Consider the following 25,215-nt stretch of genomic DNA (forward strand, 5'->3'; position numbering starts at 1 on the left):
GTAGCCTAGAAAAGTCCTTTATAAATGTAAAACTTATTTTCTAACTCACATTCTTTTCTATTAATTTGAAATCTTGGTTAATTCTGGTCAAACGCAGACTGCTGACAAGTTTACAAAGGCAATTGAAGGAGGAAAGTCTGAGACAGTGGAACATTTTTTGTTCAAGTAGTTTCCCATTTTTTAGGGAAAAAAGTAAATGCACAAAAATGTTGTTGGACTTTAAGCACTAATCTTCAGAGCTCGAAGAAAGCCAGGAAGGTGCAAGGGTCAACGTCAGCAATACCTCAATTTAAAACAGTAGGACAGCAAATTTAAATCAAGCCGACTTAGGCGGCTCACACTATTAATCTAGACATTCTGTATCCCTATGCCAAAAATATCCTATGATGCTCGCGTCATTCTGAAGTTGTGGATCTAATTTTTTTCAATGGAACCATTTTCCGAACAAACAAGGACATTCCAAGTAGGTGATCTCATGCAATGACCTAGCAGGGACTTTGCATGTCTCTTTGAAATTCAAACTCCAAAAATTCATGATTTTTTTTTAAAGTAAAACAAAATTCTTGTGGATTTTTTTCACTTTTTGAAAAAAAGTACTTTCCCACCATGCCCCTTCTCATTTAACTCATTAAAGTGCAATAGAGACTCATGCTTTCTCTCAAGGCTATCTCTTTCTACTTCACTCCTGCTTTATAGAAATTTTAATCCAAGCAAAATATACCTGTTTAAATGAGCAATGTATCAGGATTCTGTTTCAGCCTTTTCAGTACAAATCAAATCACCTGTGTTATGTCTTTTGAGTTGGAAGAAATACATAATATGTCTTTAGAAAATTTATAAGTGAAACCAGAGTATGAGGCTGATTTTATCTTTTAATTTATATTTAATTGCTTTAAATATCTTCACGTAAACTCTTGCTTCTACATTGTATATTTAGCTGGATAGTTTGATGGACCCCACAGTTATGCTTAGTTGACAGAAGGCAGACTTTCCAGAGGGAACTTCGTTGCGCAAGTTTTTCTCATCTCTAAGAAAAGTGCTTCATGAGCAATCTGATCGATAAATTAAGCTAGTGAACATTACTAGATTTAATTCACATGCGTGAAAGATTCAGAATACATTTATGCAGCAAACATTAGCAATTAAGGAGGCCTTTCTCATAGAAGATGAAGTACCAGTAGCAATCTTTATAAAGTAGGGTGACAAATGCGTGTGTGCTTATCAGTACATTCAACTTTACCAAATGTTCCTTGTGGAATAAGGCTTTTATTGGCTGAAATGAAAATCTTTTCTGTAGTTAGTTACAATTAAATTATTCCCAAGGTTACTGTGTCTGGTGTAGTATTGATCATCTGCAATTAAGGCAGAGGACAGTAGAAATGATTATGTCCACAGAATAAATAATAGAATCAAATGGAACACGTTGTAGACAATCTGGAAACAGAGCAAGTGACCACAGAGTTGTTGCAAAGCAAATAAATTCATCACTTGACTATTAGTTCTCTTTATTGAGAAGTCTAGCTGAAGAAAGGCCTGTTGCATACAGCACCACTGAGGCTGAGAGTAGTAAGAATGAAGGCTGGCTGAACCAAGAAGTATTGAAGTAATGCCAAATTTGCACATATGAGAATAACAATGGGATTAAAATGCTGTTCGCCAAGATTTTTTTAAAAATTGCTTTTAGAAAAGAGCAGTAACATAAAATACACCTCTTCTTTTCCCTAGGGTGATGCAGAGTTGCAGCAAAGTGATCATTTCAACATGTTTGAAAAGTCTGGGATTCACTTTTTGGAAATCCGAGCTGCACAGGCAGAGGATGCTGGAAACTACGTGTGTTTAGTGATGAATAATTCTGGAAAAGCAATGGCATCTGTGGAGCTCATATTTCAAAGTATGAACACTATTTTGGCCTATTTTTCAGAAAATTGTCTTTCCTGACTCTTCATATTTCACCTTTGAAAAAACCTATCTTGTACACATTGATGTTTTAATTAGATGAAAAAAGACCACAATCCACCACTGTAAATTTGAGATTACAAAGTGCACTGATAAAATACTGATCAGAATAAAGCAGCTTCCAATTATAGAATTATTTCCTTTTAACTTTTATATCTCTATCAGACTTTATATTGTCATTGAATAGTTTCATTTAGGCATGTATTTTGAGCCTGCATGATCTGTAACCACATTCCACATCTGGAGCCAATACAGAGAATTATTTTCTTTCAGTTCTGAGTTTAGAACCCTAAGCTCCCTAATGCTTGATCTGTATTGACATAAGAGTGAACCAAGTGAACATCAAGATGGAATAAATATTCTTGTGCACTCTAATGCATCATGCATGCCATAAAATAATCATTACAATGCTAACTTCTTTACCTTTGGAAAATGAAAATGAACAGAATTCAGTTCCTCAAGAAATGCTCAGCAAAACAGTAGATGCTTCCATCAGCAGACATCTATCTATTATAGATTAAATATCAGTTTGAGACGCAATACAAAATGAATCCTTGGGGCAGAGCAGATAATCCTTGTGTTCAGCCTTCCTTTAATGGTTTCCACTGTATTTCTAAGAAAAGAATATGCCTGCGCACTCTTAAGTGTTTGTTCATCGCAACCAATCCCAGTTTAGTAAGGATCAGCACAAGAATCTTCAACCAAATTCCTGGTTTCTCCTCAGACATTTATTGGAAAAACATAAAGAAATTCAGCAAACCCCAGTCACATAAAAGAATTGGATAGTGATTTTCAAGTGTGTGTTAACTTATAACCATGCTTGCTCATATAACTTCTGCCCATTTATGTTAGGCATCTTAATCAATCTGAAGTATCAAATTGACTTTAAATTTAATCTTTGCATATCCCCTATGGGAGTTGCTAAATACACCTCTATTGAAACTAAATTATAATGGCTATCTTCCTCACCCTATAGGAAGCAATCTCTCTTGCAACTTCTATGTTCCATATTTCACCTTAAATTGTTCTAGAAGTACAGTTGCAAGTTCTCCTAAAGAAAAAACTATTATTCTGTTTTCCTGTCATCTTGCTCCTGGTAAAGAAATGTTCTCACTTCCTCATTCTATTTTAGGTCTCCCTGCTTTCGGGACTTACTCTATGCAGTATTTTCCATTGTTGTTACTCCCATTCTACCATTACTTCCCCTTGAAAATGCCCTTAATTTAATTCCATTCTTAAGAAAGATGATCCTTTTTAACCTTACAGCTGCTGCCACATTGACCTTATGTTGGTACTTTCTAAAGCTATGGCATCTTTTCATTCTTTGCAACTTTTGAGTTACCCTGCAATCTGGCCTTTAGGCTTTTACTTTGGTTGCTCATTTTATCTAGAAAAATGTAATGGAAACACCAGGCGTGAATACACATTAAACTTAAGAATTGAAAGGGGAGTCCAAATTCACACCACAAAACTATGAAAACATTTCAGCTCTCTAAATATAAGCTTATGAAACAGAAAAGGATGTGTATGACACATGTCTGGTTGATAACACAATGAAAACAAGGCTGAATAAAGAAAGTTTAGAGGGGCAGTGCAGAAAGAAAGAAGAGCAGCAAAGAGAGCGTGAGAAGAGACTGGCACTCAAGATAAAATGGAATCCAAAAGCTTTCGATATGCATATAATAAGTAAAAGGATGGTAAAAGGAGTGGGGTCAATTACAGACCAAAAAAGGGATTTATGTATGGAGGCAGAGGGTATGGCTGAGGTATGAAATTATTCCTTTGCACCTGTCTTTACTAAGGAAGAAGATGCTGCCAAAGTCATAATGAAAGAGGAAGTGTTTTGGACAGTGGATGGCCTGAAAAATGATAAAGAGGAGATAGTAGAAAAACTGGCTGTACCAGATTTAATGCATTGGAAACTGAAGGAAGGAAGGGTGAAAATTGCAGAGGCACTGGTCATAATCTCCCAATCCTCCTTAGATGCAGGGGTGGTGCCAAAGCACTGGAGAATTGCAACTGTTACACCCTTGTTCAAATAAAGGGTGTAAGGATGAAGCCAGCAATTAAAGGTCCATCAGTTAATGCCAGTGGTGGGAAAACTTTTAAAAAGGATAATCCAGAACAAAATTAACAGTCACTTGGACAACTGTGGATTAATTAAGGAAAGTAAACTTGGATTTGTTAAGGGAAAATTGTGTTTAACTAACTTGACTCAGTTTTCTGATGAAGTAACAGAGAGAGTTGATGAGGGTAATACAGTTGATGTGGTGTACTTGGACTTCTGAACAATGCCTGATAAAGTGCCACATAACAGAGCTGTCAGAAAAATTGAAGTATGGAATAAAAAGGATAGTGGTAGCATGGATACGATGTTAGCTTAGTGACAGGACACTGAGAGTAGTAGCGAGTGATTGTTTTTCAGACTGGAGGAAGATGTAAATGGGGTTCACCAGGGTTCGATATTAGAACCACTACTTTTCTTGACCTATGTTAATAACTGGGGCCGGATTTTCGCTACTGAGGTGGGTAGCTTAAGTCGGGAAATTTCCCGTATCGATATAAAGGGCCCTGTTAGACTCAATTTTCAGTCCGGGAAGGCAGGGGCAGGATCAAGTCGGGGCCTGCCAACCCTGGGCTGGAAGAAGATCCTAGATGGCCACAGATGCCTGCAAGTGCCAAGGTGGACTCGTTATAAGACCTGCCTCGGTTCTTTGCCACACCCCCATCCACTTCCCATGGCTCCTCCATGCCAACCCATGATGCCCACCCCCTGGTGCCCCCCTACCCAATGGCTCCTCATATCCCAATGCAACTGCCATAGCTACTCACCCAGTATCCACCATGGGCAGACCACAGGAGCCATGTGAAGATGAAAAAAAACCTTTTAATAATCTAACATGGTTCTCACTCGTACACACTTGACACTGAAAAAACTGTCATTCATAAAATCTATTCAAAGCTTTTAAATCCCCTCAAGTAGTTAATCTCTTATAAAAATAAACAAACATCTATTCAGACCCCACCTCAAAGACAGTTAATCGCATAGTAGTTTCTATAAACTGTCAAGAACACTGTAAACTCAGAACCCCCAGCTGAGATAACTGTAGCTTTTTAAACTCAGCCAAGCATTTATAACATAATGTTAGCCCTTGGGGAAATGTCAACATTTCTATTGAATCTGCAAGACCAGGTGATAATGTTTCTTTCTAACCTATACCCACTGGCCTATCAATCAAAGCCGTCCAGCAGAGGGATTTTTTTTAACTCTCACTGACACCTTACCACTTTTTCATGTCTGAAGAGGGGAGGATTTAAAAACCTTCAGATCTTGATATTTAAACAGACCTAATCTGCCCTTCAAGACCATTTGCATCAACTCCATCTATATATGTTTCCCACACTGCGGGTTAAGATCTTTGTGACAGCCAAAATGGGGCCTGTTTGTACTCAGCACAAAGTTCAAATGCCCATACTGAATGAAGAAAGGCAATAAAAGATAAGAATACAATTCTAAAGGAGGTGCAGGACTAAAGGAGCTGGGCTGTATGTGCAGAAATCATTGAGGTGGCATTGAGGAAAGTCTTTTTATGCAGCAAGTGGTTATAGGATCTGGAATGCAGTGTCTGAGAGTGTGGTGGAGTCAGATTCAATTGTAGCTTTCAAAACAGAATTAGATAATTATCTGAAGAGAAGAAAATTGCAGGACTACAGGGAAAAGGCAGGAGTGGCACTAGTTAAGTAACCCTTACAATAATCCAGTGTGGACATGATGGGCTGAATGGCCTCCTTCTGTGCTGTTACCATTGTATGATTCTGGGACTCCCAGGTTTCGTAGTTGTGAAGATTCAAAATATTACTCTTTCTCATAGTTGTTTTAAGTAGCTTCATGTGTTATCTAGCGCAACACTAGCAGCTACACATAATTGTAAAAGACATAGCTGCCATGAAGTTTTCCTAGGTGGATTTAGTAAGAGACCTTATTAATATAACTTTCCTCAGGTTGGTCTTCCCACTTCATTTACCTTCATTTGGCTTTTGAATCTTCTCTTTGAGTACGTTTCCCTCGCAGCAGTTCCCACGATGGAAAAAGGACCTGCACATATCCAGATTTCTCACATTACAGAGTTTGGTCAGAAAGCAAGAGCCTCATATCAGATGTTACCCATGGATATTTGCATTTTTGGAAAACTATTTCTGATCAAATTATAATAATAAGAGTTTTTTTAATGAGTATTTATGAATAATTACAGTGAAACGGGCATATAGGTTTGTTTCAAACAACTGATGTTCGAGTGAATTTTCTTTTTTTTCAGGTATACGTTCAACACCTGAAATGTAAGTATATGCTTAAAGCAGCATTGTGAATCCCAGTTATAAAACAAGTATTAAATATATACCGTATCTGTCATCCTATTTTTTTGTTCATTTACATTGTATGGCATCAATCTGTTAATCTGTGGGTGAAAAGATCAATGAAATAACAAGATTTTGTGTTAATCAATAGTGCATCAGTGCAGCAAAGAAATAATGGAGCCAGAACTGTTGAACCTCTGGAAACTAAACCGACAGCAACAAATAGCATCCGAATGGAAAAAGAGGGGGCTAGCACAGTCACCATTCAACCCAAGGAAAGTTTGAAAGTGGTGAAAAACACTGTAGTAACCTCTGAGAAACAGAAACCAGAAACTGAAGAGAGAATGGAAAAAACAATCGAAGGAAACAAATCTCATCCAGAACCAAAAACAGAAGTAAAAAAAGTCATGCTCCAACAAAAAGCATTAAGTACTGGAACACTTCAGGAATCAAAAGTAGAAATAAAGAAAACTCCAATCCAACACAAAGCCCAGACTACTGCAACAGCCCCCACTCAACATAAAACCCAAACTACAACAGCCCCCACCCAACACAATACCCAAACTACAACAACAACCCCCACCCAACATAAAACTCAAGCTACAACAACCCTTACCCTACAGAAAACCCAAATTACAACATCCCTAACCCAACACAAAACCCAAACTACTACAGCCCCCATCCTACAGAAAACCCAAACTACAACATCCCTAACCCAACAGAAAACACAAACTACTGCAACAGCCCCCGCCCAACATCAAACCCAAACTACAACAGCCCCCACCCAACAGAAAGTGCCAAATACTACAACAGGTACCACCCAACAGAAATCCCAAAGTATTACAGCAAGCCAAAGCTACCAGAAATCCAGGAGTACGCTAATACTTCAGTCACACAGAATGGAGGAACAGCCAATTGTTGAAGAAAAAGATGTTCCAGCAAGGCAAATGGAAGAGTGTAAGAAAGTTATCCCACCGTTGAATGTTGAAGGTTGCAGAACCATGCAGCATTCACAGACAGGCTCTCGTAAACTACAAGAGGAAAGCAGGAAGATTACAGAACAAAAATCAGTGACCAGAGGATCACCCCCTGACTTTCTTATTTATCCTCAAAGCCAGACAGTGCTAGAGGGTGAAGAGGTCAAGTTCAGATGTAAAAGTAAGTGAGCAAAGGAAAAATGTTCATTTGTTTTTGTGGCATAACATGTCCCATACCTTTATCATCACAACTATAAACATTTTTCATCATGATCCTTAGTAGCCTTAGTAGAACTTAGTAGCTCACTTATTTTTATTGATGTTTACATTCCAATCACAATTACCCCAGTTTTTAAAATAATCCCACTACACATTTTAGAGGTTGACGTATGAAAGATATATATATATATATTTATATATATACAGGCCAGACCCTATCTTCAAGTATTAACTTTATGACAACTGACATATAAATTAGCAGGGAAAAAAGCTCATTTCTGTGTCATGTGCATGGACAAATATAGTTAAAATTAGCTTAGCAGTTATTGATGTTCTTATCCTATATTTTAGTTTACAGAAATAATTTTGTTAAAGAGTACATAAAGCAGTTACCCATAAGCTTTTTTTCAGTTATGCTTTAAATTAATGACTCCACAATGCTGTGTTTACAAAATCCCAATGAACGTTATAGAACCTCTTGATTTTTGTTCAATTAAATATGTAGAAAGCAGTGGAAATAGTTTGATACAAGCAGCAGAATGGAATAAGTTTATTAATGCTTAAAACTTATTTTCTGTTGAAATTCTTTTTAAAGTCAACAGTTGTTGGGTGGAAAATTGGGCTTATTGTTGGGGCACCACCATTGCCCTTAGAGCTCCAAAATGGCGTTTGTGGCATATATGCACATTTTTGGGACGAATCCAAGTGAATGCTGTACTGATGCAGGTGTTAACAGGTGCAGTGACATCATTCAGTGTGCAATGCTGATTTAATGCCAGCACTGCCATTTTAGAGTTCAGGGCCAGGATCTTTAGGTCAGCGAGCAGGAGGCAGGGCCCACTCGCTGGTGCATAAAATGACGCAGGATGATGTTGGGCGGAACTCCCGACGTCACCCTGCAAGATTTCAATTTTCAGGTCAGTGGGGGCGCAGCCGAATCAGCTGTGCACCCACCGACCTGTCAATGGCCTTTTGAGGCCATTTAAAAAGTAATTGACATAATTAATGGACCTGCCCGTCCAACCTTAAGGTTGGCGGGCAGGCCGGGAGCCCTGGCGGGCTTCAGGAAAAACATGGAACCTCATCCACAGATGGCATGAGGTCTCATGAGGGTTTCCAAAAATTTAATAAATGCCTGATTTAAAGTAATGGACATGTCCCAATTCATGTGACAGTGTCACATGAGGGGACATGTCAGGGAAATTTTGTTTGTGCACCTTTATCATTTTTAAATTTGGTGCCGATCTCCCTGAGGCAGCACTTAGCCTCATGATTGTAGAAGTACTTGGTGTTGTCTATATTTGTTTAAAGTTGCAAAACTGCATGGAGTGGTGTGGCAGGTGCTGATGGACTTCAGGATTCAGCACAAAGCAGCTATTCCCACACATTGGTGCACTAGTAGGCATTCCCCTGGCAATACAACATGACGAGAATGAACACAGGTCACGTAAAGCAGGTTAAGCTGCAGGAAGAGGGAAGTGGGGGAGGGGTTTGAGGGGCTTTCGTCAGGAGGTACATCGACTCAGGGTGTTCAGGGAGCAATTTTCCTGACCCTCAGCCAGGAACAATGTGAGAGATATTTGCACTTCAGTAAAGATGTCCACACTGAAATCTGCCAGCTGCTGCAACCAAAACTGCAACCTTAGAACAGGGTCAGTGGCTATTAAGATGGCTATTGCAATAAGCTCCTATGCATTTGGCTCCTTCCAGGCTGCAGCTGTAGATATTTGCAACATTTCACATTTTGCCTCCACTGTTGCATAAGGGAGGGCACTGAAGCTTTCTATTCAGTGAGAGCTAACCCTATTTTATTTTCTCTTGCCAAGGACAAGTAAGACGATGAGCTTAAGGCTTTGTTAGGATTGTAAGCTTCTCCATGGTACAGGGTGCCATTGAATGTGTATACATCCCTTTGCGGGGATGCCACATGTCAATTCTACCCTATACAGAACTGAAAGAGATTCCACTCCCTCAACGTCCAGCTGATGTGTGACCATACTCAGGGAATCATGCAGACGAAAGCCTGGTGCCCTGGCAGCAATCATGATGCCATCATTCTAGGGCAGTATATTGTGCCTGAAGCACCACAGCAAACCAAAGGGAGACAAGGGTTATCCTCTGATCGTATGGCTGATGAATCCAATGCAGAACTCATACACACTTGCAATGTAAGCTATGCTCTCTCCCCCAAGTATGATAGAGCAGATCATTGTGATGCTGAGGCAACACTTGTGCTGCCTGGGTCACTCCAGAGGAATCCTGTAGTACATGGTGGTCTGCTGATTGCTGCACAACCTTACCCGTATGAGAGCACAGCACTTGCCACCAGCTGTACGGCAAGCAGTAGTAGTAGGAGGAGGAGAGGGCAAAGAAGAGAAGGAAGAGAGACGAAGGAAGAATCCTAACTTACTTTCCCTCTGCCACTGACCATCACAGCGTGTGCTTGGCCATAATGCAAATGTAAAATTCAAGACAAAATAAACATTTCAAACAAAATTTATAAAATTAAATCATGTCATACTGCATACAAAAGTCAACTAATCACCCTTGTCCATTTCTTTACTGCCTGTCCTAATGCTTCTTACAGTGCAACCCCAGTGGCTACAGTATGACTGGTGGAAGGCTGCAGACCTTCTGTGGAGGAGACTGCAGATGGTCTTGGAGGGCAACCCCGTACAGTGCTGGGCATAGAATGTGCAGTTGCAGACTGCACCACCTCAATATGGGTGGCAGCAATCTTAGCTGGCTGTCTGATAGGCAATAGCATGAACACTAGCAGTGTGGGAGGGCAACTGCTGCCAACCTGGCAGAAGACGGCTGGTTTCTACTCCATGGATTCAGTGCCACTCCCTCCCTGGGCAATGCCTCAGCAATCCCAGTAATCTGCTTCAGGACAGATTGCTGGACTGCTGTGAGGCCCTGCAAGCACTTTTGCATGTTAATCCACAGCCATGTTGGCAGCAGTCGGAGCTCGCATGACATGTTTCTAAATTTCCACTGTAGCACATGGACATTAGGTAGCTGCTGCAATGGAAGGTGCAACATTGGCAATTAGATGCTGTATCATAGTTGAGCCCATATTTGTGCTAATGGAGTTGACAAGCACTTTCATGCTGGAAAGCATGAGCTCCAGGTTCTGCGCAATACCCTGTGCCAAGTTGAAGCCAAACTTCTCTATGCACCTTGGCTTTCTGAAAAGGGTAGGGAGGTTGTGGTGGTGTAGTGGTATTGTCACTGGACTAGGAATCCAGAGTTCAAGACCCGGGTTCAAATCCCACCATCTGGTGGAATTTTAATTCAATACAAACCTGGAATTAAAAGTCTAATGATCACCATGAAACCATTGTCCGTTGTTGGTTGTTGTAGAAACACAGCTGGTTCACTAATACCCTTTAGGGAAGGAAATCTGCTGTCCATACCTGGTCCGGCCTACATGTGACTCCAGATCCACAGTAATGTGGTTGACTCAGAAATGGCCTAGCAAGCCACTCAGTTGTATCAAACAGCTAGAAATGGACCACGGGCATCGACCTAGGCAACAGAAACGACAGTGGCAAACTCAGCCCTGTCGACCCTGCAAAGTCCTCCTTGCTAACTACTTGCCATACAGCTTGTGCCAAAATTGGGAGAGCTGTCTCTCAAACTAGTCAAGCAAGAGCCTGACATAGTCATACTCACAGAATTGTACCTTACAAATAGTATCCCAGACACCACCATCGCCATCCCTGGGTATGGCCTGCCCACCAGCAGGACAGACCCAGCAGAGGTGGTGGCACAGTGGTATACAGTCAAGAGGGAGTTACCCTGGGAGTCCTCAACATTGACTCCAGATCCCATGAAGTCTCATGGCATCAGATCAAATAATGGCAAGGAAACCTCCTGCTGATTACCACGTACAGCTGATGAATACGTGCTTCTCCATGTTGAACACCACTTGGAGGAAGCACTGAGGTGGGAAGGGCACAGAATATACTTTGGGTGGGGGATTTCAATGTCCATCACCAAGAGTGGCTTGGCAGCACCACTACAGATTGAGCTGGCCGAGTCCTAAAGGACATAGCCGCTAGACTGGGTCGGCGGCAGGTGGTGAGGGAACCAACGAGAGGGAAAAACTTACTTGACCTTATCCTCACCAACCTACCTGTTTCAGATGCAGCTGTCCATGACAGTATCAGTAGGATTGACCACCGCACAGCCCTTGTGGAGACAAAGTCCCACTTTCACATTGAGGATACCGTCCATTGTGTTGTGTGGCACTACCATCATGCTAAATGGGATAGATTTCGAACAGATCTAGCAACTTAAGACCGGGCATCCATGAGGTGCTGTGGGCCATCAGCATCAGCAGAATTGTAATTGAACACAATCTGTAACCTCATGGCCCGGCATATCCCCCACTCTACCATTACCAACAAGTCAGGGGATCAACCCTGCTTCAATGAAGAGTGCAAGAGGGCATGCCAGGAGCAGCATTAGGCAAACCTAAAAATGAGGTGTAAACCTGGTGAAGCTACAACACAGGACTACTTGCATGCCAAACAGCATAAACAACAAGCGATAGATAGAGCTTAGCAATTCCACAGCCATCGGATCAGATCTAAGCTCTGTAGTCCTGCCACATCCAGTCATGAATGGTGATGGGCAATTAAATAACTCACTGGAGGAGGAGGCTCCACAAATATCCCCATCCTCAATGATGGGGGAGCCTAGCACACTGGTACAAAAGATAAGGCTGAGGCATTCGCCGCAATCTTCAGCCAGAAGTGCTGAGTGGATGATCCATCTCGGCCTCCTCCAGAGGTCCCCAGCACCACAGATGCCAGACTTCAGCCAATTCAATTCATTCCATGTGATATCAAGAAAGGGCTGAAGGCACTGGATACTGCAAAGGCTGTGGGCCCTGACAATATTCCGGCAATAGTACTGAAGACTTGTACTCCAGAGCTTGCAGCACCCCTAGCAAAGCTGTTCCAGTACAGCTACAACATGGGAATCTACCCGGCTATGTGGAAAATTGCCCAGGTATGTCCTGTACACAAAAAGCAGGACAAATCCAACCTGGCCAATTACTGCCTCAACAGTATATTCTTGATCATCAATAAAGTGATGGAAGTGGTCATTGACAGTGCTATCAAGTGGCACTTGCTTCACAATAGCCTGCTCACTGATGCTCTGCTTGGGTTCCACTCGGGTCACTCAGCTCCTGACCTCATTACAACCTTGGTTCAAACATGGACAAAAGAGCTGAACTCCTGAGGTGAGGCGAGAGTGACTGCCCATGTCATCAAGGCAGCATTTGATCGAGTGTGGAACCAAGGAGCCCTAGCAAAACTGGAGTCAATGGGAATCAGAGGGAAAATTCTCTTCTGGTTGGACTCATACCTAGCACAAAGGAAGATGGCTGTGGTTGTTGGGGGTCAGTCATCTCAGCTCCAAGACATCACTGCAGGAGTTCCTCAGTGTAGTGTCCTAGGCCCAACCATCTTCAGCTGCTTCATCAATGACCTTTCTTCCATCATAAGGTCAGAAATGGGGATATTGGCTGATCATTAAACAATGTTCAGCTCCATTCCCGACTGCTCAGATACTGAAGCAGTCCATGTCCAAATGCAGCAAGACCTGGACAATATCCAAGCTTGGGCTGACCAGTGGCAAGTAACGTTCATTTTGTGATCCCTGTGCTTGTTTTCCTGGTTATCCAAATACCCCAAAATGTGGTTTAAATGACCATCAAGTGCAATTAATAAGGTGCTTTTATTATTTCTATTAGAAATCAAAGTGCCTTGAGATTTCATATGATATTAGATTTTTGATTTAAGCTTGTGTTGTACAGTTACAGGAAGTCCAAGACCAGAAGTGAAGTGGGCTAAAAATGGAGTTTCACTAAAAGAAAAAGGTGGTGTTGAAATGTATGAGAAGGATGGGATTCAACATCTTTGCCTTCATAACGTAAATATGGCAGATAATGGTTCTTACAGCTGCACATTGACAAACCGCAGAGGCCAGCTTTCTAGGAGCTGGACATTGATTGTAAAAGGCAAGTAGCCTAGTTCCATGAATTTATTTCCCATATTGTTATTTTTAAAACACTATTAATAGTGCATTAAATATTAGGATTGCATTCATGTGATTGTAGTACTGGACTAACAGCAAAATGGTCATGATTATAACAGCTTCCAGATTGTCATAAAATCCAACTGTTTGACTCATGTATGCTTAGCTCAGAAAGTATGCCACCCCTACCTGGCCTTGCATACATTGACTCGATCCCACACTACTTGGTTAACTGTTGATTCCTCAATTGTAAACAATTGCTCAAAGTTGAAAACTAACTTATAAAATTGGACAGATCTAAATGGCTATGACCCAAAATTCATATTAACACAGCAATTTAGGCAATTTCATCGCATTTTAAAAATATTTGGATATGCACTTGAAGCGCTGTATCCTGTAGCTGGGAAGTGGGATTAGGCTGGATAGCTCTTTTTCAGCCAGCACAGACGCAATTGGCTGAATGACTCTTCTGTGTCGTAAATTTTCTATGTTTCCAACGCAGCCCAGGGAATCCTGTAAAGTCCTCATCGTTCAAATATGGGCCTTAATTTTAACTCTGTTTGGGCTTTGGTTGGGTAGGTAGCGTTGTGAGTCTGTTTCTCTGGGAATGAGGCCCTGACTATTTTAGATTCTGATCCTCATTTAAATTCTGATGACTGACTTTCCACCTGTACTGGTGGGAAGTGGCAAAAGAATCATGAGGCAAGGAAGCTGTAGGCCAACACCAGATGGACAGAGAGTTTGGTTGCCAGGACTGTCTCACAGGGTGTCGTAATTGAGAAAAGGAGGGGCAGGGGGAGCCTAAGTTTTCCTTATGGGGCCTGGAAGAGCTCATCCTGGCAGTACCAGGGAAGTAAAAAAAAAACATGTTTGGGTCTTTTCTGACCCCAATCTTCTTCCCCACTGTTTTCAGAAGCTGTGAAAGCCACTGCAGCTTCCAGCCCAGGCTATCCTTTTAAAATTATTGTTGGGTCCCATATTCGGAGCCAAGCATGAATAGTGTCCTGAATTATGCATCCCCGCCCCAGAGCTTCAACTGATATCTCATTACCCTCCTTTCATCTGACTCAAGGCCATTGTATTTAGAAGGTCCATATGGATTGCCATTAGTCTTCTTATTTGTGGTAGCCCCTTGATGTCTTTTCCTGTGCCCTTTGCAGTGGGACTAGGATACAAGTTGTCCCTCCAGAAAACTGCTACCTGGACCACCCTATCCCCCTGTCCTGAATACTAGTGCTAAAATGACTGAAATTTAATTTAAATAAATATTCTGGACAAATTTCAAAGGTCACTGATATGTCATTACCCCAATGGTACCTAACACAGTTTCATGAAGATGTTGTCTTTACAGGAATACCGTATTATATCATTTTTAGTAAATTCTTTGCTGACCTGTCATAACCATCACAATTATTACAGTTTAACAATAATGAATATAGAATGGTTGAAGAATGATGATGGATTTTATAGATGGTAATTTATTACTGCAGCAGTCTGTTATAGCCCAGCTGCAAATTAGTCTTTGGTTATAAAATGAGGTAATTCCATGTGCAAGCCAATTTTGAAGAATGGTACCCTTTTGGTATTTTGGTTTTGTAGATTTTTCAGCTTTCTAGTAGCTCTAAAGAATAATGGCTATCACTATTGCTAATCTATGTGTTATTGTTAATAAATGCTTGCATGTGGGAATGTTACTGGTGTTCTGATGCTCCTCACTTTAGGCAAAACATGTGTCTTTCAGGGTAAATAAAAATTAAGTTTGTGTTAAAAATGAATTACTGTGATCATTGTTAAATTGTTTCAGAAAATTAATGGAAATAAGCATTCAGTTCAATTTTTTTTCACTGTTTTTCCAAATGTTTTCATAGCTCCAGTTGCACCAGCAAAGGGTTAGTCTACTAATTTTAATATGTGAGTTTTGTGAATAAATTCTATGGAAAAGTTACAGTTCTGACAAAGATGTACACATAGAAATTCCTATTTGCCCATGTTTCCTGATGAATACTTCACATATTTACATGACACTCGATATTTACATTTTTGCAGAGGCATTAGCCCTTTTAAGGTAATTTGGTTAACCCCTGCATTAAAATAGCAGAGGAAGACTTACATGCACATAATTTCTTCATGCAATACATTGACAACAATAATTTCTATGCTATAGGCAAGGCTTTTTGACTTTGCAGCATAGTTATGTGATTTCATATTTACCAAATAAAATCAAATGGTAGGTAACTTATACGAGGCTTGAAACTACACTGTGGGATGTATCTGTATGAATGCTTGCCTGAAATTCTTTTCTCCACTTCTTCAGCTGAGACATTAATCTGTTTAAAATAAATGGGTTAATGTTCCTGCTGACAGAAGGTACATTTCTGACAAATGCACTAAACTTAGTACATTTATATCCCATGCTGTAATTTCTGGGCTTTAGTTATATTATCTGAATTTTACCTTCAGGGGGTTATTAACTAACTGAAATGAAGCAACTTGGCAACTACTTGCCAAGCACTACAAGTGATTCCTACAGTAACATTTTACTTACATGAGAAGTATTATTCTATATAAATTTTAACTGAAGTTATTGTGTGAAGACTATATTGCTCATCTAAAGCATGCAAATGTAAAGAAGTTATGTATAGAGTATTGATGGATTATTTTTGATTAATCAATTCAAGGTTCCCAGGAAGAGGAGGTGCCACCATTTTTTACTAGCGTGCTGAGGGAGTGCAAAGTGAGCGAGGGTCAGGATTTTGTTCTGCAGTGCTCTGTGGATGGCAAACCTCGGCCTCAGATTACTTGGCTTGTGAACGGTAAGAAAGAAATCTCCACAGTAACTGATTCAAATGGGTAGTTTAGTCAACATTCAAGCATTGGTTATTCAACAAAAAACATTTCTCTGGCCAATTTCTTGGAGTAAAGTTCAATATTAAAATGCATGTGGATAGCTTGGGGTCTCTGAAGTTCACTTATAAAGTTGCTGACACATTTCTGTGAACCAATGAGGTCACTGAAGTGTCTGCATATGGGTATTGCAGTAAAATAATTTGACTTATGTCGGACACTGCCACAACAAACTGGTAAATAGTTCGCAACTGATATTCAAACACTACTAAATATGATTTTAGGACAACTGCAACATTGCACTATATTAGTAACATAAAATTGCCACAAAATTTGTATCAATCAAACTGCCAAAAATAAACACAGTTGCTTACAGATAAAGCGGTGTTCTTATGGAATCTGTAAGTTGTTTATGAAAGTATCAATTGATAATATAAGCATTACAAACCATTTTTCTTCATTTTTGATTGCTGTGGAGCTGTTTGTTCTGGTGAATGAGAAACTTATTTCTCAAAGGCTAAAGAATGAGTTTGAGTGCTTAACCTTCAAAAACTAATTGCTTTCTGAAAATTAAAATATATGAATAAGATGTTTTCTATAATGTGTATTCCAAAGTAGCAAGCCTTTATTTATTTTACATACGAATTCATACAACACATTGGTAATTGTGCTCAAATCCATGGTCTTAAGCTGATGAACCAGATAAGAAATAATTAAAGTCACAAGTTTCCTTTCAGTCCAGCTACATTCTTAACATCACAATCTTGAGCTTAGCTTTGAGGTTTTTAATCAGTGTTCCTTTGATTGAGATTTCTGTACAGGAAATTGAAACCGGAAAGTTAGAGACTTCTTTCCCTTTATTTTCTTGGTTTTAAATTAATTTTTTAAAATTCATTTACATAATGCACAATATGCCCTGATTTAAAATCCTTGCCTACAATGGTAGTATCTTTGTGAACTTTGTTGTGTTTGAATTTACTGCTGAATTTAATCTGTTCTTTAATGGTGTAGTTCTGAAACAATGCCAGAAGGAGTCTCCAGTCTATCGCAATACTGGGTCCTTTAGAGAAGCTTTTACAGGACTGTAGCAGAATAAGCTGCCATTTTACAGTTGGCTTCTGTTTTACCTCATGGATTTATAATAACGTGCCACGTTGCAGTTCAATGAAAACCTTTCGGGGTGATGTTCTTTATATCAGTTTTTATCAAATTCTTCAGGTTGTTGCTTCTTTTGCTCTTCCAGCACAAGCCAAAAACGAACATTTTTGAATTCTGAATGAAATGTAGCATGTAACAATATTAATCAAAGCTTGTGGCTTTGAATTTTCCAATATTTCAGCAATGGGTGGAATCATCTTACCCCGTTGGCGGCAGGCATCACGGCGGGCATCACGGCGGGTGTGGGGGTGACAATTCAGCGTGAGGGACAGAAACCGGTTTCACGCCGGCATGAAATCACAGCCAGGTCATCTGCTGGTGTCTACCATGGCAGAACGTGAACCCTGCTGGAGGCGGTAATGGGATGTAAAGTAAGGCCCAACTGGAATCACCCCCCCACGTCAGATTTTCCATTACGCTGGTGAGAAAACACACTGACCCAGAACACGCCTGGACAACTGTGATGTGCAGAAGTCGGGACTTATCATTAGGGCCTTGCTCAGTTCACGGACATCCAAGAAGCAGACAATGCTGGAGTCCTACAGCTACCGGACCATAAAGGAACATGTGCATCGCATACTGGGTGGATCCTCATGCACATGGCTCTGCCACGAAGCAGCTCTCAGAAGGTCGGAGGTCTCCATTGATGCTTCGGGGTCTGCTTCAGAACAGCACGGGTCTTGGCCAAGGGCTGCTACGGATGATCAGTGAGGGGGTGGGAGTGGAAGGTCTAGCTGTGAGTGGGAGGGGAAGGTGTTCCAGGATGGGTGGGGTGGGTGAGGTTGGGAGTGGGGGAAACAAAGGTGTCAGGTGGAGGGATCATGCTGGGTGAGAGGTGGATGAAAGTGTTGGGGGGTTGAGGTTGGGAATGGGGGGTGGAGGATATAACAGGGGAGAATGCAGCAAGTGGGGATGTTGGTGTAAAGAGGGAGGAAGTTTGAAGAGGGGAAAGTGTCTTAAGGGAGGAGGGAGTTCCGGGGGGGGAGGTTTCTGGGGGGAGAGTAAGGAGTTTGGAGGGAGAAAGGTGTCCTGGGGGAGGAGGGAGTTCGTAGGTGGAATGGTGTTGGGAGGAGGAGGGAGTAAGGGTGGAGGAGGGAGTAAGGTCGGGTTATGCCCAGGTGAGTGTGCAAGGGAGGGGTCTGTGGTACATCTCCTCCGCAACCTCTCTAAAGCCTTCAAATCCTTCCTGAAGTATGGTGTGCAGTATTGGACACAGTGCTCCAGCTGGGGCCAAATCAGTAATTTATAAAGGTTTATCATAATTTTCATTCTTCTGTACTTCATACCTCTATTTATAAAGCCAAGGATCCTGTATGCTTTTTCAAAGTTTTATCAACATGTTTTGCCACCTTCAAAGATTTGTGCACGTGAATCCCCAGGTTCTTCTATTTCTATACCCCCTTTAGAGTTTTGCCATTTAGTTTATACTGCCTCTTCTCATTTTCCATTCCAAAATGCATCAGAGGCAACAGGGCCTGCCATGACACAGGTGGTCTCCACCCCTCCTGTGGATGTCAGGGCAGCACCTAGCAGAAGTGGTAGGCCTAGAAAAGTTAAGAAATGCTGATCACAGATGGTTGCACAGATGAACACATTTTATCACTTTTTAATCTGAAAATGTATTCATTTTCACTGAATAATATGTAATGTTGTCTTTCAGCTTAATTGACAGGCATCGCGAGTCCTCCCACTGCATTCCTCCACACCCACTAGCAGTTCAGCTGCACACAGCCAGATGACAAGGGATCCTGAAGGGAGAAGTGTGTGTGTGGCAGGGCCCTTGTGAGCCTTGTGCAAGCACTCTCCCACCCACATGGAGCCTTCGTCATCTCCGTGCCTCCTTGTGGACAATTAGAGGCTAATTGCTTTGAACATATCATTTGATCAATTGAAGATCAGAAGAAATGAGCTGGAAATTATGCCTTTTTTCTTTTTTAAATGTGCCTTTTGAAATCAGTTAGAAACATTTTTATTCCTGAGGAAGTATCTTTGTGGGTTAGAAATTGGCATTCCATACTATACAGAAATTTTCATGTGTGACACTGAAGTACAACATATGTGTTTCAGAACTTTTATATAAATGGATTATTAAAAATCATATGTTTCTCAAGAGAATGTAAGAAATGGAATGCATGGTTTAACCAACTATCTTCTATTGGCAAGCTAGTAGAAGATGTCAAACAAAGAGAAACAGAGAGGTAGCCATTTCAAAATGTAGTCAGATTTGTCCCAGTGGATGACACAAACTCAGAATGAAAACACAGTTCAATTGGAGTGGCTGAAACAGTCACCAATTGGGAATCGGGACCAGCAGGCAACAAACAGTTGATCCCAGTTGTCAGCAGTTGGCTTTTCCCAGCTACAACCAGCTGATACTGGGCACTGCCAGCTGGCCTTCTCCAGCAGAAAATAGTTGCCACTGGTTGCTGCCTGTCAGGCTTCCTTCAGTTCGAGGCAGTTGATGCTGGTTGTCGCTGGTTGAACCAGCTTATGAAAGGGACGTATAGTGAACCCACCCCAGTGCATTCCTATGGGACTAAGTACCTTGCGCATCAGCATGATGATATGTGCTCAATTGTGAAAAACTAGTGAAGAAACTGAGAGACATTGCACTGTATCTGTAAGTTTCAAACTTTTATGGAGATGAACAGAGATGCAAGAAAAAAGCAATTAAATCAAACATTGCATAAATCAGATGGTTTATTTACATATCCAATAAATATTACATGCTTAAATTACATTTTACAAAATTTACACATTTTCTGCCAAGTTCATCTCAAGGAATCTTTGTTTTTAAACAAATGGAAAGAGGTTGGGGGAGAGGGAAGGGGAAACAATTGTTTAAAATGGGGGAGAGAGAGAAACAACATGGGTGAGAGAAAGGGAGAGAGAACTGGGGTTGGGGGGAGAAAGCATACACTCAAATAAAATATTATAATTACCTGTAAAAATTCTGAAGAGGCCAAGTAAATAAAGCATTTAAGCATGTAGCAACCAATTTGGATAGAAAACAGAAATAGAGAAATGTTACTTTAGCTAACAAATATCTGGCCATTTTTCAGGTGAAGGTATTGAGTAATGTGTGCACGAGCTTTGATTGAACGTGTTCTGTCTTAAAATGTAATGCACCTTTAATATCACAGGCCTTTTGTTTTCAAAGCTTGTGGGCATTTTCAGACTCTCAGGTGGGCCTCGTATCTGTATCTGCTGTGGCCCTGAAGGAACAGAGGCTAACTGCAAGCTTAGAAGTGTAAACAGTGAGAAGGATAGTAGCAGACTTCGGAAGGACATAGACTGGTGAAATGGGTGGCCACATGAAGTGATGAAATTTAATGTAACAAAGTGTGAAGTGATGCATTTTGGAATGGAAAATAAGAAGAGGCAGTATAAACTAAATGGCAAAACTCTAAAGGGGGTATAGAAATAGAAGAACCTGGGGATTCACGTGCACAAATCTTTGAAGGTGGCAAAACATGTTGATAAAACTTTGAAAAAGCATACAGGATCCTTGGCTTTATAAATAGAGGTATGAAGTACAGAAGAATGAAAATTATGATAAACCTTTATAAATTACTGATTTGGCCCCAGCTGGAGCACTGTGTCCAATACTGCACACCATACTTCAGGAAGGATTTGAAGGCTTTAGAGAGGTTGTGGAGGAGATGTACCAAAACATTACCAGGGATGAGGGAATTCAGTTATGTAGAGACTGAAGAAGTTTGAATTGTTCACCTTAGAGCAAAGAAAGTTAAGGGAGGATTCAATAGAAGTCTTCAAAATTATGCGGCGTTTTGATGGAGTAGATCGGGAGAAGCTGCTTCCACTGGCAGGAGGGCTAGTAACCAGGGAACATAGATATAAGTTCAATGGCAAAGAAGCCAAAGAGGAGTCAAGGAGATTTTTTTTTACTCAGGGAGCTGCTGTGATTTGCATTACCTAAAAAGGCAATGGAATTACAATTCAATAGTAACTTTCAAAAGGGAATTGGATAAATACTTTAAAAAAAAGAAATGTTTGCAGGGCTATGGAGAAAGAGCAGGGAAGTGGGACTAATTGGTAGCTCTTTGACAGAACAGGCACAGGCAGGATGGACGAATAGCCTCCTTCTGTGCTGTGATCCACTGTCCCTAAATTGCTAAACTGCTTTCTGACACTCAGTACTAAATGAGCAGAAATTTCCTCCATTGAAACATTGGGAAGATGGAAGCCTTTGACTTTGGCTGCTACCACAAGCCTGATCCTGCCACTCCACTGATCTGCTGCTGAAACCCTCACTCATGCCTTTGTTACCTCTCAACTTAATTATTCCAATGCCTTCCTGACCAATCCCTCATGTTCTAGACGCATAAACCCGAGGTCATCCAAAATTCTGAACTCATCTCCTAACTCATTCCAAGTCCTGTTTGAAAGTCCTGTTTGACTGTCACCCTTGTGCTCACTGACCTACATTGACTTCTGGCTAAGCAACACTTCAATTTTAAAATTCTCAGCCTTAATTTCAAATTTTATCATGACCTCACTCTTCCCCTATCTCTGTAATCTCCTACAGCCCTACAACCCTTCCAGATCTCTGCACTCCTTCAGCTCTGGCCTCTTAAGGATCCCCAATTTTAATCGCTTCGTCATTAGCAGCCGTGGCATCAGTTGCCAAGGCCCTAAATTCGAAAATCCATCCCTAAACCTCACTACCTCTCTTTCCTTCTTTAGGGCACTCCTTAAAACCTACCTCTTTGAAATCTGCCCTAATATCTCTTTATGTGGCTCTGTGTCAAATTTTATTTGCCAATGCTTGTATAAATTGCCTTAGGGCATTTTACTATGTTAAAGACACTATATAAATGCAAGTTGTTGTTCTTGTATGAATCAGTGATTTGTGTGAGTTGAACTGAGGATTTCCATAAATAAACTCTGTAGTCAAATTCTTATAAAGTCTAGAAAAGCAAAAGCAGCTTTTAAACACAGTTTCTAGCATTTTCATTTTTGGCACTGTGCACACAGCTTGAAAGAGTTGTCTTCGGAGTTTGATGCAAGTGAAATACAGCTCTTGTTGTTAATGCAGTTCTCATAACTAGTCTCTGATTATTGGATAATTGATTGCAACATTAATGGCACATAAATGAACAGGGAGACGTGGGGTGGTTGTGGTTGTGGTTGTGGGTGGGGTGGGGTTCACAAACACAAATCTTTAAAGGTAGTAAGACAAGTTGATCAAACAGTTAAAAAAAAACATATGGAATGCTTTGGCTTTATAGATAAAGGGAGAGAGTACAAAAGCAAAGAAGTTATGCAAAATCTTTATAAATTACTGGTTATGCCTCAGTATTTTGTCCAATTCTAAGCACCACACTGTTGGAAGGCCTGGGAGAGGGTGCAGGAGAGATTTACAAGAACAGTTACTAAGGATGAGGGAATTTAGTTATGTAGAGAGTTTGGAGAAGCTGAGATTGTTCGCATTACATCAGAGAGGGTTAAGGGGAGATTTAATAGAGGTTTTCCAAATTCCGAATGGTTTTGAATTGAGAGAAACTGTTTTTGCTAGCAGGAGAGTCAGTAACCAGAGATTTGGTGATTGATAAAGAAGCCAGGAAGGAGCTGAAGAGAATTTTTTGTAACCAACAAGCTGGATCTGGAAACATAGAATCATAGAAAGTTGACGGCACAGAAGAAGGCCACTTGGCCCATCTGTCTGCACTGGCCAAAGAAACGAGCCACCCAGCCGAATCCCACTTCCCAGCATTTGATCCGTAGCCCTGCAGGTTAAGGCACTTGAGGTGCATATCCAGGAACCTTTTAAATGAGATGAGATTTTCGGTCACTTCTTCAGGCAGTGAGTTCCAGATCCCTACCATCCTCTGGGTGAAAAAACATTTCCTCATCTTCCCTCTAATCCTTCTACTTTAAATCTATGCCCCTTAGTCACTGTCATCTCTGCTAAGGTAAATAAGCCCTTCCCATCCACTCTATCAAGGTCTCTCACAATTTTGTACATCTCATTCAAAATTCTCCTCAGCCTCCACTGCTCCGAGAAGGGCTACCCCAGCCTATCCAATCTTTCCTCATGGCTGCAATTTTCGAGTCCTGGTAACACCATCGTAAATCTCCTCTGTACCCTCTCTAGTGCAATTACGTCCTTTCTGTGATCAGTATTCAAGTTAACTAATCTTGTTAACTGTGATCAGTATTCAAGTTTTGTATAGCTCAAGCATAACCTCCCTGCTCTTATATTCTATGCCTTGGCTAATTTTTGCATTGTTTGAAAGGGAAAGTTTTCAAAAAAATCTTTTATAGAGCTATGGAGAAAAAGCAGGAGTGTGGCATGGGGCACAATGGTCTGAACAGCTGGGATGGGGCATAATGGTCTGAACAGCTGGCATGGGGCACAATGGGCTGAATGGCTGGCATGGGGCACAATGGTCTGAATGGCTGGCATGGGGCATAATGGTCTGAACAGCTGGCATGGGGCACAATGGTCTGAACAGCTGGGATGGGGCATAATGGTCTGAACAGCTGGCATGGGGCACAATGGGCTGAATGGCTGGCATGGGGCACAATGGTCTGAATGGCTAACATGGGGCGCATTGGTCTGAATGGCTAGCATGGGGCATATTGGTCTGAACAGCTAATATGAGGCACAATGGTCAACAGCTGGCATGGGGCACAATGGTCTGAACGGCTAACATGGGACACAATGGTCTGAACAGCTGGCATGGGGCATAATGGTCTAAATAACTAACATGGAGCACAATGGTCTGAACAGCTGGCATGGTGCATAATGGTCTGAATGGCTAACATGGGGCACAATGGTCTGAACAGCTGGCATGGGGCACAATGGGCTGAACAGCTAACATGGGGCACAATGGCCTGAACGGCCTCCTCCTGCACTGTATAATCCTAGGACTCTGTGGTTGGTGAGTTAAACAGAAAATTTCCATCAATTATCAGCTACCTTAACTAGTCTTCAACCATTGAATAATTGACTGCAACTGTAGGCAATATGGACAGAATGGTATAATTATAAAGGAACAGAGAGACCCAGGTGGTTGACAATCAGAAATCTTTGAAGATGATAGGTGGGATTGGTCAAGTGAAAAGCATATGGGATGCTTGGAGTTAAGGAAAGAAGCATAAGGCCAAACTTTCGCTCCCAAGATGCGGGAAAATTTCCGATTCCACAAATCCGCAACTCCTGGAGTTTGACTTTGAACAAGAGTGCTGAGAGGTGGATGGGGGAAGGAATCGTAATCTCTTTCTAAAAATCTAATTTTGTTTGTATTTAACATTTAACATCTAGCTGAAATTTACTGTTTAAATTCTAAATTTCATCCAGGCTTAAGCAACGATATACAAGCACTCCACTGGAGAGCAGTTGAAGTTAGTTAATTAAGGAAACTAGCTTAAACTGTTTTTTCTGTACCTGTGGCTGAGCTAGTTTCAGAGCATACAAACACAAGGCTCTCAGTGCAACTTAGCACAAGGGTGCTGAGAGTTGAAAATGCTGGAAAAGCTTAGCAGGTCTGGCAGCTCTAAAGAAGTCATACAGACTCGAAATGTTAACTCTGTTTCTCTCTCCAAAGAAGCTGCCAGACCTGCTGAGATTTTCCAGCATTTTCTGTTCCTATTTCAGATTTCCAGCATCCACAGTGTTTTGCTT

The 25,215-nt window shown here is 41.1% G+C and overlaps 1 protein-coding gene across 1 annotated transcript in view; it reads left to right on the forward strand.

Moving 5' to 3' along the window:
- The window catches only part of LOC144686672 (myosin light chain kinase, smooth muscle-like), a 433,503-nt gene that overhangs the window by 185,924 nt on the left and 222,364 nt on the right, over window positions 1-25,215 (forward strand). The window contains exons 6-10 of the mRNA XM_078552188.1: window positions 1,726-1,891; window positions 6,273-6,294; window positions 6,464-7,470; window positions 13,342-13,545; window positions 16,241-16,375. Coding sequence (XP_078408314.1) covers window positions 1,726-1,891; window positions 6,273-6,294; window positions 6,464-7,470; window positions 13,342-13,545; window positions 16,241-16,375 — 1,534 coding nt within the window. The remainder of the gene's footprint in view (window positions 1-1,725; window positions 1,892-6,272; window positions 6,295-6,463; window positions 7,471-13,341; window positions 13,546-16,240; window positions 16,376-25,215) is intronic.

Source organism: Cetorhinus maximus, chromosome 11 (assembly GCF_964194155.1).
Source record: "Cetorhinus maximus chromosome 11, sCetMax3.hap1.1, whole genome shotgun sequence".
In the NCBI taxonomy this organism is placed as follows: domain Eukaryota; kingdom Metazoa; phylum Chordata; class Chondrichthyes; order Lamniformes; family Cetorhinidae; genus Cetorhinus; species Cetorhinus maximus.